The sequence below is a fragment of the Oryctolagus cuniculus genome, chromosome 3, assembly GCF_964237555.1.
Source record: "Oryctolagus cuniculus chromosome 3, mOryCun1.1, whole genome shotgun sequence".
NCBI lineage: Eukaryota > Metazoa > Chordata > Mammalia > Lagomorpha > Leporidae > Oryctolagus > Oryctolagus cuniculus.
The window spans coordinates 139283370-139300383 of record NC_091434.1 but is presented as its reverse complement, the minus strand read 5'-3'; the positions used below and the strand labels follow the sequence as shown (position 1 = coordinate 139300383).

Genomic DNA, 17014 nt, shown 5'->3' with positions numbered 1-17014 from the left:
GCCATATTGTGGGAGAGCAGATGCATAGAATAAGTCTTAATTCCAGTAACTCAGTCCAGTCCGGGTTGCTCCCCACACCTGGCTCTTGGCTTTGGCCTGGTCCAGCCTCACTGTTGTGGCCATTTTGGGAGTGAACCAGAGGATGAAAGCTCTCTCTCTTTCTCTCCCCCTCTCCCTGCCTCCATAATTTTGCCTTTCAAATAAATAAATAAATCTCTTTTAAAAGCTTAAAAAATATGTGGAAAGAGAAAAGGTAGGTACATTTAAGGGTCACAATGATCATCATCAGGCACTTTTGCTCCCAACCACCTGCAAAATGAATCCAGTAAAAATGTAGGAATAAAGGTTCTGGTAAACCTGCAAGTGTTTATAAATGCTGGAAACATCTCTAAATATTTATAAACTCCAGGAGGGAAACTGGGTAACTGAGGACATAACTTTCTCTTTGTGCAGGGAAACAGGGACTGACATCAGAGGGCAGAAGGCCTTGAAGAGCTTATCAGGAAGAACAGTGATTTGACTTCTGTGGGACACAGGCCCAGGACAGCGCCCAATGTACTACATGCTACTTGGCAGGAGGGTGAACACCTAAGCTCCAAGGCCAGACTCTGACACAACAGGGTGGCAATCGATGCTCTACCACTTCTACTTCCTAAGTTACTTCCTCACTGGGGCAAGCTATTTACCTTTTCTATGCTTTATTTCTTCTCCCATAGAACCAGGAAAGCAGTAATACCTATTTCATAGCATGGCGGTCAGGATTCAGGGAAGCAAACTGTGCAAAGAACTTTGAACTATGCCTGGCACAGAGTAGGCAGTAGATAACTGCTATCAGCACTATCTGTTTACATCTTCACAACTACCTAATGCAGAAGGTACCATTATTATTCTAACTTCACGGATGACATTGTGGTTTAAGGAGGTTAAGTAATCTGGACAAAGAACCTTTGGATAAGAAGGGTGTATCTGACTCTAAGCCCAAGCTGTTAATCACTCCATGTATTGCCTTATTTGAGAGGCAGAGCTACAGAGGGTCACTCCCCAAATGGCCGCAACAGTTGGAGCTCAGTGGATCTAAAGCCAGGAGTCAGGGGCTAATTCTGGGTCTCCCACATGGGTGCAGGGGCCCAACCACTGGGGCTATCTGCCGCTGCTTTCCCAGGCCATTGGCAAGGAGCTGGATTGGAAGGAGAGCAGTCGGGACTAGAACTGGTGCCCATATGGGATGTCAATGCCACAGGCAGAGGCTGAACCTACTATGTCACAGTGACAGCCCCAAGGCCTGGAATGTTAAGCTTTAGCAAACAGACAATGGGAAGCCACTAAAAATTTCCAAATGTGAACTGTGAATTATTAAAGCAAGGTTTTGCTTGGGAAGGAAGCTGGCAATGAAAAGGAGCCTAAACTGGAAGAGGGAACTGGAATAGACAGGTTGAATGCACTAGAAGCGCAGAGAAGTCCAAGCAAAGGTACCACTGGAGGAACAAGGGCATCATCTCAGGAACATCAAGAGTAAGAGGCAGGGCTCAACACAGTGATGGCTCTCACAGCATTGGGAGTCTGCGAGGCCTTAAAAACGTGGGTCACAGAAATGTGGGAAAAGGATGGAACCCTCTGCAGATGGTGATGCACGGCAGGTGACAGAACTAAAAGAATGACTGAGTCACGATCATCTACACCCAATGGCCAGTAGTTAAGGAACATTAAGACTGATCTACCCTGCCTTGTCCTGGGAAATGATCTAACTGTAGGTCTATCAATACAGGATCTTCTCAGTACTACTCGGGAGTCAAATACTCCACCCCCAGGACAAATCAAAGGCAGTGAAGGGAAACGCAGACATAAATATTATTAACATTGGGATGTGTAGCTTCTTAAAAGTTTTAAGGAACCTTTAAAAATAATCCAGATTCCATAATCTCTCTCAAATAAAGATGAGTACAAACACAAAAGCAAAGTAAACCAAAGTTCCATTCACAGCACATAGAACAAAGTGCGCCCAGCAGGACAAAATCAAAGTCCTACAAAGGACAGGCTATGCGCATTTCAGTGAGGGAGCACTGAAATCATCTGTTCATCCAACAAGCATACACTGAGGTTCCACTGAAGCCTCGGAATTTTAACTTTAGACTTTAAATAAGAAAGGCCAGATTCTGTTTCCCCACTGTGGAACATAAAATAAGTATCAGCTCATCTTCAAATTCGCCTTCATATACTGCCAAGTATGTGTGGGTGTGTGCTTAGGCACCTATGGAAACAGCAGATATATTTAAAAGTACAAGGCCCTTGGAATGACAACGCCCGTGTAAAATTACTATGTGTTAGAGAATGCAAATCCTTTAATACTTTCAGGACTTATCAGAGAAAATTCAGAGATTTTTTCCCCTGATTTTAACAAGATCATTTATTTTTAGAGTTGCCACTAAATACAAAAACCCAAGTGTCACATTTGGGGAACAAACAACCCGAATTAAAATTATGGTATTAATTTCTACCCTTAGCACAGATTGTCTACAATGGCAATTGTTTTTTTCTCATTTGAGATATTAATGAAATGTTACTATCTGAAATCTGAAAGGGAATAGATATACTGTTAAAGTTAGCAACAAACCTATAGTTGGCATGCATGTACAACTAGCATAAAACTGTGTAGAAATCTCTCAATACATTTGCAATAAGCCAGTGCAGAGTCCTTCAAGTCTCTCGAGCTCTCTTACGTAACATCTAAAAATGTCAGAAGTAAGTTGCCGAGTTATAGTATAAAGGGACAAAGTTAAGTGTAAAGATAAACACAAGGGCAGGCTAAACAAAGTAACCTACACAGTTTCAGTATGAAAATCTAACATGTTTTTACAACACAAAATTAAGCTTCAAAACTGTTCTTATTACATGGTTTGTTTTTTTTTTATTTTAATTTTTTGACAGGCAGAGTGGACAGTGAGAGAGAGAGAGAGAGACAGAAAGGTCTTCCTTTGCCGTTGCTTCACCCTCCAATGGCCGCTGCGGCCGGCGCACCGTGCTGATCCGATGGCAGGAGCCAGGTACTTCTCCTGGTCTCCCATGGGGTGCAGAGCCCAAGGACGTGGGCCATCCTCCACTGCACTCCCGGGCCACAGCAGAGAGCTGGCCTGGAAGAGGGGCAACCGGGACAGAATCCGGCATCCCGACTGGGACTAGAACCCGGTGTGCCAGCGCCGCAAGGCGGAGGATTAACCTAGTGAGCTGCGGCGCCGGCCACATGGGTTTTAAAAAACCTACTCAAGAGCTCACAGACAAATATTACCTACACTTGCTGGGAAGGTTCCTTGTAGGCACCTGTCTCTTGAGTTCACAATTCTTTACTTGTAAATATTCTGATCTTTTCCTATTTTTGGACTGAGGCCCACATTTCATGCCTGGAACCCCTGGAAAGGTCAAGAAACTAGGACTATAGGAAAGGTACTCCAAACCACAAAGCCCTCCTGTCAAGCCACCTGCCTGATCCAGTACCTGCTCTGCAGAATCACTCACGATGAAGACCCACTACATCAGGAAGGGCAATCCAGAGTAAGTCATGTCTGAAACTTTCCTTAGGCAGTGAGGGCAACAACTGGCATACAGACTGATCAATCCACACAAATCACAGAATCTGATCAATACTGCTAGCCAGAAGGACCCTCCTCAGCTAGGTATGCCTTCGTTCCACAAATATTTACGGCACATCAATGACAGGCCAAATGCTGGCCAAGTGAAGAATGTGCACATGTAATAAAAGGGTGCTTCATGGGGCCAGCGCAGTGGGTTAACGCCCTGGCCTAAAGCACCGGCATCCCATATGGGTGCCGGTTCGAGTCCCAGCTGCTCTACTTCCCGTCCAGCTCTCTGCTATGGCCTAGGAAAGCAGTAGAAGATGGCCCAAGTGCTTGGGCCCCTGCACCTGTGTAGGAGACCTGGAAGAAGCTCCTGGCTTCGGATCGGCACAGCTCCGGCCGTTGCAGCAAATTGGGGAGTGAACCATCAGATGGAAGATCTCTCTCGATCTCTCTCTCTGCCTCTCCTCTCCCTGTGTAACTCTTTCAAATAAATTTTAAAAAAATCTTAAAAAAAAAAAAAAAAAGGGTGCTTCAAAAGGTTCATGGAAAATGGAATTGAAAGGTAAGTTCACTTCGGTGTCAAAAAAAAAAATAAAAACTGAAATCCATGCATGAGGTACTTCAAAATTCATGAAAAATGTGTTATGAAAAAACTACACATGGATTTCAAATTTCTTTGCACCAAAACAAACTCACTTTTTTCTTAAGATTTAACTATTTATTTGAAAGGCAGAGTTACAGAGAGAGACAGACAAAGATAACTTCTACCTGTTGGTTCATTCCCCAAATGGTCATAATGGACAGACTGAACTGGAACTCCCTCTGGGTCTCCCACATGGAATGGCAGAGACCAAACACTTTGACCATCATCCACTACTTCTCCAGGCACATTAGCAGGGAGCTGGATCAGAAGTGGAGCAGCCGGGACTCAAACTGGCTCTCATATGGTATATTCTGGCATTGTAGACAAGCAGCTTAATCCACTGCACCACAACGCTGGCCCCATAAACTTACCTTTTAATTCCATTTTCTAGGACTATTTTGAAGCACCCTTGTACAATGCTTCCTATATTCCCTAAATATTTCTTTTATGCTCCAAATGTACTGAGGAATAACTGGTAATAAAAACTGATTCACCAGGGCCAGCGCTGTGGTGTAGTGGGCTAAGCCTCCACCTGCAGCACTGGAATTCCATATGGGAGCCAGTTCAATTCTCGGCTGCTCCTCTTCTGATCCAGCTCTCTGCTGTGGCCTGGGAAAGCAGCGGAAGATGGCCTAAGTGTTTGGGGCCCTGTACCCGTAAGAGAGACCTGGCTTCAGATCAGCTTAGCTCTGGCCCTTGTGGCCATTTGGGAAGTGAACCACTAGATGGAAGATCTTTCTTTCTGTCTTTCGCTCTGTCTGTAACTCTACCTCTCAGATAAATACATAAAAATCTTAAAAAAAAAAAAAAAAACTGATTTACCAGGAAAAAGGCAGTAATTTTGATAAATGTATACATTGTTAAGTGCTTAGCACAAACCAGCTAAATAACCCATCACCTGACAGTTATCTTAGTTTTTTGTTTTTTTTTTTTTTTTGTCATTAACATTAAAAATCAAGTCTTAGAAAATAGTGTATAGTTTAACTATAGTGTGTATGCTGTGTACTACTCTTAGATTATCTCTGATTTATCCTCCATTCAAGGATTCTTAGAACTCAAAAAAAAAAAAAAAAAAAAGGAACAATTAAAAAGGAACAATTATTTCTTAGAGCTTTTCTAAGGAAATACCTAAGATATTTTAAAGCAGGATACTGGATAAACAATTGCTGATGATACCATATCACTTATCTTAAGAGTGATGTGGCAAATGTCCAACACTGACATACTGCTCTTTACAACACAGAATGGCCTGTTATTAAATAAATAGAAACTGATTTAACAAGATGTCAAGATGTTACACATATGAATAAAACAAGAACTGCTGAAACCCAGTCACTTAGGTATGGGAACAGGGTGTGCTCTCGAAAGCCTCACCTGCCGAATGATACTCTTCACACAGCGTACCGGGAGGCCTTGATAGTTGGACTTGATGATCCACTTGAGGAGATGGTGGCCAAGCACTTCGAACACCATGCAGACATCTGGGACAGGGTTAAGGGTCATTCGTGCGTGCGTGTCCAGGAGTGAGGCAGTTACTGAAAGCAGCATCGGTGTATCACTTGCAAAACTTTTATTTCTTCATAAAATATAACAAAAACAGTATTACTAGTAGCAAAAGAGGCCCACTGCTGTTTCTTACTAAATAAAATGAACTGACATTTACCAAATAGTCATACATGTATTATTTAACATGCACTATGTCTGGAGACTGTGGTGTGAGGCCATTTTTGCCACAAGCAAGGTCTCAGGAACCAAAGGGTCCACACAGACCTTCTTAAAACTCAAAGTGTAGGAGGCTAGTGCTGGGGGTAAAACTGCCGCCTGCAGTGCAAGCATCCCATAATGGGTGCCAGTTTGAGTCCCAGCTACTCCAATTCTCATCCAGCTCTCTGTTATGGCCTGGGAAACCAGTAGAAGATGGCCCAAGTCCTTGGTCTCCTGCACCCATGTGGGAGACCTGGAAGAAGCTCCTGGCTCCTGGCTTCAGATCGGCACAGTTCCAGCCTTTGTGGCCATCTGGGGAGTGAACTAGTGGATGGAAGACCTCTTTCTATCTCTCTCTCTCTGCCTCTCTGTAACTCTGACTTTCAAATAAATAAATAAACCTTAACAAAAAAACTGAAGGTGTTTATGATCAAGATGAAACAATTCTACTTGGGAAAGAGAAGTGTTTATGTATACAAAAGAAACAACACGGTGACTCCTGGCAGTAAACCTTACAAAACCAGAGGAATCTGGAGAAAGGTAACCTGTGCTCAAGGAAACAGTGGCGTGATTCATGACAAATTCCAAAGCAACCTTCCTGTGAAGGCCATTGGACACAGAATCCCTATTTATTTGAAATGCAGGAGCAATAGAAAAAGAGACACAGAGGCAGAGACAGAGATTCTATCTTTCATCCACTGGTTCACTCCCCAAATGGTTGCAACACCCAGGGCTAGGCCAAGCTACAACTAGGAGCCATGAACTCTCTTGGTCCCCACTGTGTGGGTGGCAGGAGCACAAGTACTTTGGCCACCTCTCTCTGTTTCAAATAAAAATGAAAACAAATGATAGTAATTCAGTGAGAAAGGAATACTAAATCAAATGATTATGGCCAGAGCTTGATAATTATTATTTTTGGGTGATAGATTTGCAAAAATTCATTTTAATATCTCCTTTTATATGTTTTAAATTTTTCATAATAAAGGTTTTAAAGATAATCTTCCATTAACCCCTGCTTTATGCCAGATTTACCAACTAGTAGAGAAAATAATTTATTTTTACCAGGTTTTTGCAAAGCAGAGAAACTGGGTATAAAATTTTAAAACTAGGAGCCGGTACTGTGGCACAGCAGGTTAACGCCCTGGCCTGAAGCACTGGGATCTCATATGGGCGCTGATTCAATACCTGGCTGCTCCACTTCCCATCTATCTCTCTGCTATGGCCTGGGAAAGCAGTAAGAAGATGGCCCAAGTCCTTGGGCTCCTGCACCCATGTGGGAGATTTGGGCGAAGTCCTGCTCCTGGCTTCAGAATGGTGTAGCTCCGGCCATTGCAGCTATCTGGGGAGTGAACCATCGGATGGAAGACCTCTCCTTCTCTCTCTGCCTCTCCTTTCTCTGTGTAACTCTTTCAAATAAATAAATAAATCTTAAAAAAATTTTAAAACTAAAATACTTGCATCCTCACAGGGCAGAAAGATGATCCTCTGCAGAAGCAATTATTTGAAAGATTCAGTTGCATCATTCTAGAGAAAGAACCGAGTACAGCAGCTCCCCTGCACACCACCACAGCTTCACTGTCTACAGCACCACTGCCTGCAGTGAACCACGGTCCGAATATACTGCATGGCCTATTCCAGAAATCAACAGCTTTAAGCTGACCATGGTTCCAAGGAGCATGATGGCACCTCGCACTGTCCTGCAGGGAGATGGGACTCCTACCTTTTTGAGAACACCCACACAACAGATGCTGCCTGCCCCCTAATCTCTCAGCAGCCTTGATCGCGCTTCAGCATCACAGTACTTGTGTTATTTTATACAATAATCATCCCAAAGCTCTACAGTCATGATGCTGGCAATGTGGATTTACCCAAAAGAAGCCTTGAAAAAAGAAAAGTTCTCCACTAATGGAAAAAATCCCATGTTGAGATTGTTCAAAATCTAAGGTAAGAATGCAATTTCTATCCATAAATCTGTGAATGAAAAATAACATTCAGGCCAGTCTTGTCGTTAACACCTCAACCAGCAAAATTATTGGAAAAACGGATGCTAAGTGCTTAATTAAAAAATAGAAGGCATTAAGTTAGCGAATGTACAGGAAAACACTAATCAGTAAATAAGAATGGAGCACATGGTTTCAGGCAGTCACTGGGGTCCAGGACAGTATATCCTGCAGACAAGAGAGGACCACTGTATTATTAGTGCTAGTGTTCACTTTTTATTTATTTTTTTTTATTTTATTTTTTTTTGACAGGCAGAGTGGACAGTGAGAGAGAGAGACAGAGAGAAAAGTCTTCCTTTGCCATTGGTTCACCCTCCAATGGCTGCCGCGGCCAGCGCACTGCAGCTGGCGCACCGCGCTGATCCGAAGGCAGGAGCCAGGTACTTCTCCTGGTCTCCCATGGGGTGCAGGGCCCAAGCACTTGGGTCATCCTCCACTGCACTCCCTGGCCACAGCAGAGAGCTGGCCTGGAAGAGGGGCAACCGGGACAGAATCCGGCGCCCAGACCGGGACTAGAATCTGGTGTGCCAGTGCCGCAAGGCGGAGGATTAGCCTAGCGAGCCGCGGCGCCGACCTAGTGTTCACTTTTTTAAGACTTTTTTTTTTTTTTTTTTTTTTTTTTTGAGAGGTTGAGTTACAGAAGGAGAAAGGGAGACACAAAAAACTGTCCTCCACCCTCTAGTTCACTCCCCAAATGGCCATAATGGCTGCAACTGAGCCGAGACGAAGCCAGGGTACCAGGAGCTTCATCTGGGCCTCACATGAGAGTGCAGGGCCCAAGCACTTGGGTCATCCTCCCCTGCTTTCCCAGGCCATAAACAGAGAGCTGGAGCAGAAGACGTGCAGCTGGCACATGCACAGGTGCTCATGTGGAATGCCGGTACTGCAGGCAGAGGCTCAGCCTTCTATGACACAGTGCCAGCCCTTAGTTTTCACCGTACACATACAGCACTCAAGTGCAACCTGGAGATGTCAACACAAACAGAGCATTTTTCCATTTATTGCCTCAACAAATGTTCCAACCCTACAAGGTGCTTCTTGGTCCCTGGAGCATGTACAGAGCTAGCCCTTGGGCACTGACTTTAAAGCACAAAGAAGTGTTGTTTTTATGCTTCTATCTCTGCAAACAAAGTTCACCACAATGAATGGAAAAAAGATCAATAATTCATTCAAAAACCACATCAAGTTGCTGTAACAGTTTTCTTTTCAAGTTTCTAACATGCCACTATACAAAAAAACACCAAAAAGTCCTTCCAAACCACCTAGGGGCACCACTTTCTAACACTTCCCAAAATCCCAAGGGCTTTGTGCTGACAGGGATGTAAGAGCAAACATGAGTATTTAGGGGCCTGAACAATCCTGTTTTTTAAAGGAAAAAAATTATAAGTCATCAACAATTAAGAAAAGGATACGTATTCCATTCATGCCTGAAATCTTGAAGTCATCGATGAGCTGGACCACCATGTCTTTGTTTGGGTCACTGGGATCACTTTCTCGAACCTGTGCAGACACAATCAAATCCAAGAACAGAGGAGTTCAAGACAGAGAATATTTTGCATTGCAGTAATAAAGGTGATTTTGTTTTAAGTTCAGTATTTGAACTTAGGAAAAAGAAATTCTACTTTAATTTAGTACCAGCCAGAAATTAACTTTTTAAAGATTTTTTTCAGTCATTAATTTCTGTTACAACATTCACATTTTTGCAGTACTTACACATTTGAGCAATTTTATTTCATCCAAGGCTGTTTCTGTATAATGCTGGGCACTTTTTACAACTTTCATAGCAACAAATCTTTTCCCCCTTGGAAAAAGAAAAAATGTATTTACCTATATTATCAAGAGAAGAAGTGACATTACACTGAGATGTTGCAAAGATAAATTAACAAGCTTTCTTTAAAACAGTACTTTTCAAATTGAGTGGGCACTAGAGACAATGAGGTCCATGGGTCAACACAATTCTTTCATGCTTTGCTGTCCTCTCTAATTAATGAAGACTATAAAAATACTAGTGTTACCACACACACTTAGAGTAATGGAAAATATTCTGACACTTCTACTTCTCTTCAAATACACAGAAAACTAGCTGGCGCTGCGGCTCACTAGGCTAATCCTCCACTTTGCAGCACCGGCACACCAGGTTCTAGTCCTGGTCAGGGCGCCGGATTCTGTCCCGGTTGCCCCTCTTCCAGGCCAGCTCTCTGCTGTGGCCAGGGAGTGAGTGCAGTGGAGGATGGCCCAAGTGCTTGGGCCCTGCACCCCATGGGAGACCAGGAGAAGCACCTGGCTCCTGCCATCAGATCAGCGTGGTGCGCCAGCCGCGGCGGCCATTGGAGGGTGAACCAATGGCAAAGGAAGACCTTTCTCTCTGTCTCTCTCTCTCACTGTCCACTCTGTCAAAAATAAATAAATAAATAAAAACAAATACACAGAAAACAAAATATGTTACATGTTTATGCACTGGATTGCAGTGAAGCTTCTTACTATCAGTGATGGCTTTACAAAAATTTCAAATGTTGGGGCCAGCACTGTAGCACAGCAGGTTAACGCCCTGGCCTGAAGCACCGGCATGGGCACCGGTTCAAGACCCAGCTGCTCCACTTCTGGTCCAGCTCTCTGCTATGGCCTGGGAAAGCAGCAGAAGATGGCCCAAGTCCTTAGGTACTTGCACCCATGTGGGAGACCCGGAAGAAGCTCCTGGCTCCTGGCTTCGAATCGGCACAGCTCTGGCTGTTGCAGCCAATTGGGCATCAGATGAAAGACCTCTCTCTCTCCCTCCCTCCCTCTCTCTCTCTCTCTCTGCCTCTCCTCTCTCTGTATAACTCTGACTTTAAAATAAATAAATAAATCTTTTTAAAAAAAATTCAAATGTCAAAGGCCTACGTGTGAAAAATTTTCTATCTGAATGGTCTTCCAATATGGATGAATTGCTAGAAAAATAGTATGACTCCTATACAGAGCAGTTTCAAAGAATAAGCTTCAGAAATACAGCCAGATGACAGCTAGCATTTTAAGATGTCTAAGCAAATGAACTTCAAACTGAGAGAGGAAAAAAGAAAAAGTTGGTTAGCTGGGGCAGGCCTGTGCTAAACACTTTACATGCCACAACAAAGTAGGTGCAACCCTCAGCCATACCTTCTGAGAAAATGCATGTTGAACTAGATGAAGAATCAAAAGACAATGACAAAGAATACTTACTGCATATCCCAACACAGCCAGACAGTAGAGAAGTGCCCCCATCCTAGCTTCCTAATGACATGATAACGGCCATTGAAGAGGTCTCCAATTTTCACTGGATGGTAGCCACCTTTAAAAAAAAAAGAAAGAAAAAAGAAAAACCATTCACAATCTCAGAAAAATGGCAATAATATTTCATGTTCTCCTTTGCCAACTCTTGAGGTCACTAAAGAAAACTAAACAATACAATCAGATTAAAATATGTTCAGTAACATTTTCTCAGGAATATTTGTTCAATAGGAAAATAATGTTCTATGAACAACTATGAAGCTTTTAAGTTAATTTAAAAAGGCAATAATAACCATCTAGCACTTCATAACAATAATTTGAGATTTTTTATTTAAGCCTAGGTATGCAATTTTCAGACACTAGTTTTTGACATTTACAAGCTTTTTCCCCTTCTAAGTAGTAAGTTTCTTTTATCTTTACTAGAAAACTAACCAAATTAAAGATTAGTTACCCTGCAAAATTCTGCAGACACTGACAGTTTATGTATAACCATACCACAAGGAATTACATAATGTACATCTTATTTACCCAACAGGGCTTCTTCCTCTCATTATTTCCTCCAACCTCACACTCAACACTCCTTAGAAAGGAAATCATTTAGAGAGCACAAGAGTGTACCCTGCTAAGGCTGAGGGGGATACAGTTACCTCCCTACACTGACATGAACAGACTCTCATTGTGCATTACATAAAAAGAGCAGCCTATAGAATGGTAATTCGACACCATACTTGTGAAAGACACAAGAAACTTTAGAATGATAAGATGGTAGCAATGGAAATTCTGTATGTAAAATCACTTGCTTTTTTTTTTTTTTTTTGGACAGGCAGAGTGGACAGCGAGAGAGAGAGACAGAGAGAAAGGTCTTTCTTTGCCGTTGGTTCACCCTCTAATGGCTGCTGCAGCTGGCGCACCATGCTGATCCGATGGCAGGAGCCAGGTACTTCTCCTGGTCTCCCAGGGGGTGCAGGGCCCAAGCACTTGGGCCATCCTCCACTGCACTCCCGGGCCACAGCAGAGAGCTGGCCTGGAAGAGGGGCAACCGGGACAGAATCCGGTGCCCCGACTGGGACTAGAACCCGGTGTGCCGGTGCCGCAAGGCGGGGGATTAGCCTAGTGAGGCGCGGCGCTGGCCACTTGCTCTTTTTATGTACATTTCATTCTTTCTATCCTTTCCTTTTTTTAGTTTTTTCATTTTTCCCTAAGTCAAACAGTGCATTTCTACTTTTTTACTTTGGGGACAGATTTTTCATTTTCTTAATTTAACACATATTGCTTTTTTATTGTGAAGAATTTTTGAGAGCCTGCACTGTGGCACAGTGGGTAAATCCACCTCCTGTGATGCCGACGTCCCATTTGGGCATTCGTTTGTGTCCAATCCAGCTCCCTGCTAATGTATCTGGGAAAGCACCCAAGGGATGGCCCAAGTGCTTGGGCACCTGCACCCACATGGAAGACCCAGAAGAAGCTCCTGGCTTCAGCCTGGCCCAGCCCTGGCCACTGCAGCTATATAGGGAGTGTGGAGGCAAATGGAGGACCTCTCTCTGACTCTGCTTTTCAAATAAATATATCTTAAAAAAATTTTTTTTTACTTTTCTCATTTTTTTAATCGGCAGAATTTTTACAAATCACTCAACAAAGATATGGGTGGCTCATGCCTACTGCTGAGCGGCTTGAGCAGGTGCAGGAAGTATCTAAACCACATCCTTCAATAGACTTGTGTAACTCCCAGAGGGTTCTGAGTCATATTTCAAAAAATACCATGACTATTTAAATGACACTGAATTAGTGAAGCAGGAATCTAACCAGACACTGGGTTTCTAAGAGCTTTACTTTCCTTTAACAATTACGCTTACTTTTCCTGGATTTTAATCTCAAAGACTACAACATTTAGGAATAACTTATAACAAATTATTAAATGGCTCATTACTTGGAAGATAAGTTAAAATGAAATAAAGTGAATAGTCTTTGAATTTACAATACAGTTTTAAGGCATTAAAATTAACACTGAAAAGGGGTAAGAGAAAATCGACATTTATTTATTATGAACTAGGAGCACTGTGCTACTCACCTTATTTCAAAACCACATTCCATGAAACAAAAGTTAACCACAAAGTACTGTATGTGTTCTACAGGGGAGAGGAGAGGGCAAAGAAGAAGGGAGGAGAGGAAGTGCAGAGTTAAACAAAGCAAAGCTGTGCTCTTGACTATACACCTCGTGTTTCAATGCACAGTACGAACCTCTGAGAGAAGAGGGCAATGCTGCATATTCTGGACTTAGCCACTCAGGAAACTACTTCTTCAGGGACCCAGATATGTTTTATAACACAAATATTTAAGAAACACTGATATCCATCTTTCTTTTTTTTTCTGTTTAAGATTTTGCACATCTGTATTTTCTTTAATTTTATTTAGTTTTTACATGTTTCATATATTCAGATTTAGGAACATAGTAGGATATCCCCCTCTACCCTCCCTTCCCCTGCCCACTCCTACCCTTCCTTCCCCTCCGTCGTGGATTCCCATTCTTAATTTATACTGTGATCTATTTTTAATTCATATAGTTAAACCTAATTAAAAGAGTTCAACAAACAGTCTATAAAGAAAACAAAAGTATACAAAACACTGTTCCTCCAAGGAACAAACAATGGCTAAAAACAATCATCAAATCTCAGAATGTCTGTTTCACTCTAACACATTATATTTTGGGTATCTATTAGTTACACTGGATCAGGGGAAATATACAATATCTGTCTTTTGGGGATTGGCTTATTTCTCTAAGTATAGTGGATTCCAGTTGTGATCCTTTGTTGCGTTTAAAAACGACAGGATTTTGTCTGCAGATGGTATTCTTGCTCCAGTGCTGCAGAAGACATCAAGCATCAGAGAAATACTGAAAACTGGGTCTCACTCCAAAGCCCATGCTTTGTCCACCTGCAAGAAACACACTCCATTCTTAAGATCTGGACGACTGCTTCCCGGTCTTAGTGCACAGGCAACCGCAGAGGCGTAAGTAACTAAAAGCTGTATATCACAAGTATATAAATATACTATTGTTCATATTGAAGTCTTCAGATTGAAAAATATTTGTTATGCATAAATGAAGAAACTTCATCACCAGCATATGTTTCAGATTCAAATCTCAATCAGCCAGAGAAACAGAAAAGCACCATCACTAATGCAGTCGTAGTGTGAGGACAGCCTTTTCTCTGGAGGATTTGAAAGTTGAGTAAAAAAAAATTGGTAGTTGAGTCCAGTATCTTTGGACCCCACAAGCTAGTTAAGAATACTGTCTCTAAAAATGACCAAGTATATAACAAGAGAATTAACACAAAGATAAAAATCACTGGAAATATGAAACACTTTTATTTTGAAAATATGACGTGTAATTTCAAATCTGTATTCTAAATTTTCTCACACCCTAACTTCTAAGTTTCCACGGAAAACAACATCTCTCAGGATCATTCATCTTTCCCTTCACAAAGAACTGCAGCCAAGGCTCTACCTGCCACTCATGCGGTCGGAAGGGAGGAGCTAGCTGCCACATGGCATAGCATGCCAACCTAACCAACACCCATGAAATCAGACATGATGGTCAACCCAGCAACTCCTCCACTTCCCTGGCTTTGTTAAGTTCCACTATGCTGTCTAGCACACAAGGAATCCTGACAGCAGTTACAGGCTGGAGGAAGAACCAAACTCTCTTCGGGTCCTTCCACTGGCTTCCCCAACATGTAGCAAAGACGACAGACAATACTAGCACTGCACGGACCCTGGCAAGGACATCAGGCAAAACACCTGAGAGGTCAGGAGATCACACCCTGAGGGTGTGGGTGATACATGCACATTTCATTATCTGTCCCATCCAGCACAAAAACCACATTTTATTACTTAAAAGCTTTTCTTCTTAAAAAGAAATCTTAGGGACTGGGGCTCGGGCCCGGGCTGTGGCTATGGAGTAGTGGGTACATCCCATATGGACGCTGGTTTGAATCCCAGCTGCTCCACCTCTGATCCAGTTCTCTGCTACAGACTGGGAGAGCAGTAGAGCATGGCCCAAGTCCTTAGGCCCCTGCACCCACGTGGGAGACCTAGAGGAGGCTCCTGGCTCCTGCCTTCAGATCCTTCAGATCAGCACAGCTCTGGCCGTTGCGGCTAATTGGGGAGTGAACCGTCAGATGGACGAACTCTCTTTTTCTCTCTCTCTCTTTCAAATAAATTGATGGATCTTTAAAAAAACAAACAAACAAAAACAAAACAAAAAAACTTAGTTTGGATTAGAACTATAAACAGGACCAGAATGGATTCTGAAGTGACCATTAACTGATTGCTCTGGCTTCTCCTGTTCTTACCCGCCAGCATGCCCAAGAAAAGCATGCTGAAAGTTCCACCTACACCAGTCATAGGATTCCAAAGCAGTTAGGTCTAAACTTCTCTTTCTCAGTTGTTTTGGGATATGCGCTGGACAAAAACAAAGATGACTCCCTTTTCCTTGCCCTGCAAAAGCTAGATTCTACTCATCAAAGTGTAGAACTCCATGACACCCAACAAATGCACTGGAAATATTTTTTCTTTTTTCTTTTTAAAATATGTATTTATTTGAGAGGCAGATACAGATAAAGAGCTCCCATCCACTTGGGTTCACTCCCCGAATGCCTGCAACAGCTACGGCTGAAGTCAGGAGCTAGAACCCAATTAAGTTCTCCCACCATGAATGACAGGCACCAACCACCTAGTGATTTGAGCCATTGCTGCTGCCTCCCAGGAAGGGGGGCAGGTGTCAAACCAGGCACTTCCTGTATGAGACATGAGCATCTTAACTACCAGGAGCCCGTATTTTCCACTAAAGATAACATGAAGTATTATTCATTTTTTTGCTGACATTAGTTCCTCAGGCCTCTGTCTCTCCACGACCACTGAAAGTTTTCAAAGGACAAAGGAAGACTTGAACATGATTTCCAATGCCACAGTCTTCAAAAGGGAAGTGGGATAAGTGGACATTTGGTATAGCAGTTAAGTCAGCATTTGCAATGCCCACATCCCATTCAGAGTGCCTGGTTCAAGTCCTGGCTACTTGGTTTCCAACCCAGCTTTCTGCTACTGTGCACTCTGGGAGGCAGTTATGATGGCTCGAGTACCTGGGTGCCTGCCATCCATGAGGGGGAGACCTGGAGGGAGTTCCTGGCTCCAGGCTTCTGCCTGGCCCACCAGCACAAGTTGCCGCTCGCATTAGTGGAATGAACCAGCAGACCAGCAGGTGGGAGATTTCACTTTCTCTCTGCCTTTCAAATAAAATGAAAATAAATAAATACTTTAGAAGGAAAAAAAAAAAGGAAGGAGTGACCTAGATAAGAGTTCCGGGCTCATGGCTAGGCAGCCTGGCCTAGCTCCAGCTGCTGCAAGCATCTGAGGAGTAAGAGAACTGGTATAAAAAGAAACCTCTCCACACTAAAATAACACAGACATACTCTACGTCACTGAAGATCTCAATATTACCTTTCCAAAAAATCGCTAGGAAAAGCAGACAGAAAACTCATAAGGATATGAAAGATCTGAACATGCCAATCAACTTGACCTGACTGACACAGAACACTACATCTACCACCCTCATTGGGAGACCAGAATGGAATTTCTGACTCCTGGTTTTGGCCTGGCCCAGCCCTGGATATTGTGGAAGCCATTTGAGGAATGAACAGCCAATATTAAGATCTCTCTCCTCTATTTTTCCTTCCCTCTCTGACACTCTACCTTTCAAGTAATTTAAATAAATAAGTAAATAAACAAATTTTTTAAAAAAATTATCAAAGGATGACCTCAGTATCCACCTTAAGAAAGTAGGAAAAGAGAAAACACAA

General features: G+C 42.7%; 1 protein-coding gene across 29 annotated transcripts in view; it reads right to left on the bottom strand.

Moving 5' to 3' along the window:
• Window positions 1-17014, bottom strand: part of SRPK2 (SRSF protein kinase 2) — a 289404-nt gene that overhangs the window by 43081 nt on the left and 229309 nt on the right. For all 29 annotated transcript variants that reach the window (XM_051849704.2, XM_051849706.2, XM_051849713.2 and 26 more), the window contains 4 exons: window positions 11115-11223; window positions 9633-9720; window positions 9332-9419; window positions 5590-5696 (listed from right to left, as the gene is read on the bottom strand). In XM_051849704.2, coding sequence (XP_051705664.1) covers window positions 5590-5696; window positions 9332-9419; window positions 9633-9720; window positions 11115-11223 — 392 coding nt within the window. The remainder of the gene's footprint in view (window positions 1-5589; window positions 5697-9331; window positions 9420-9632; window positions 9721-11114; window positions 11224-17014) is intronic.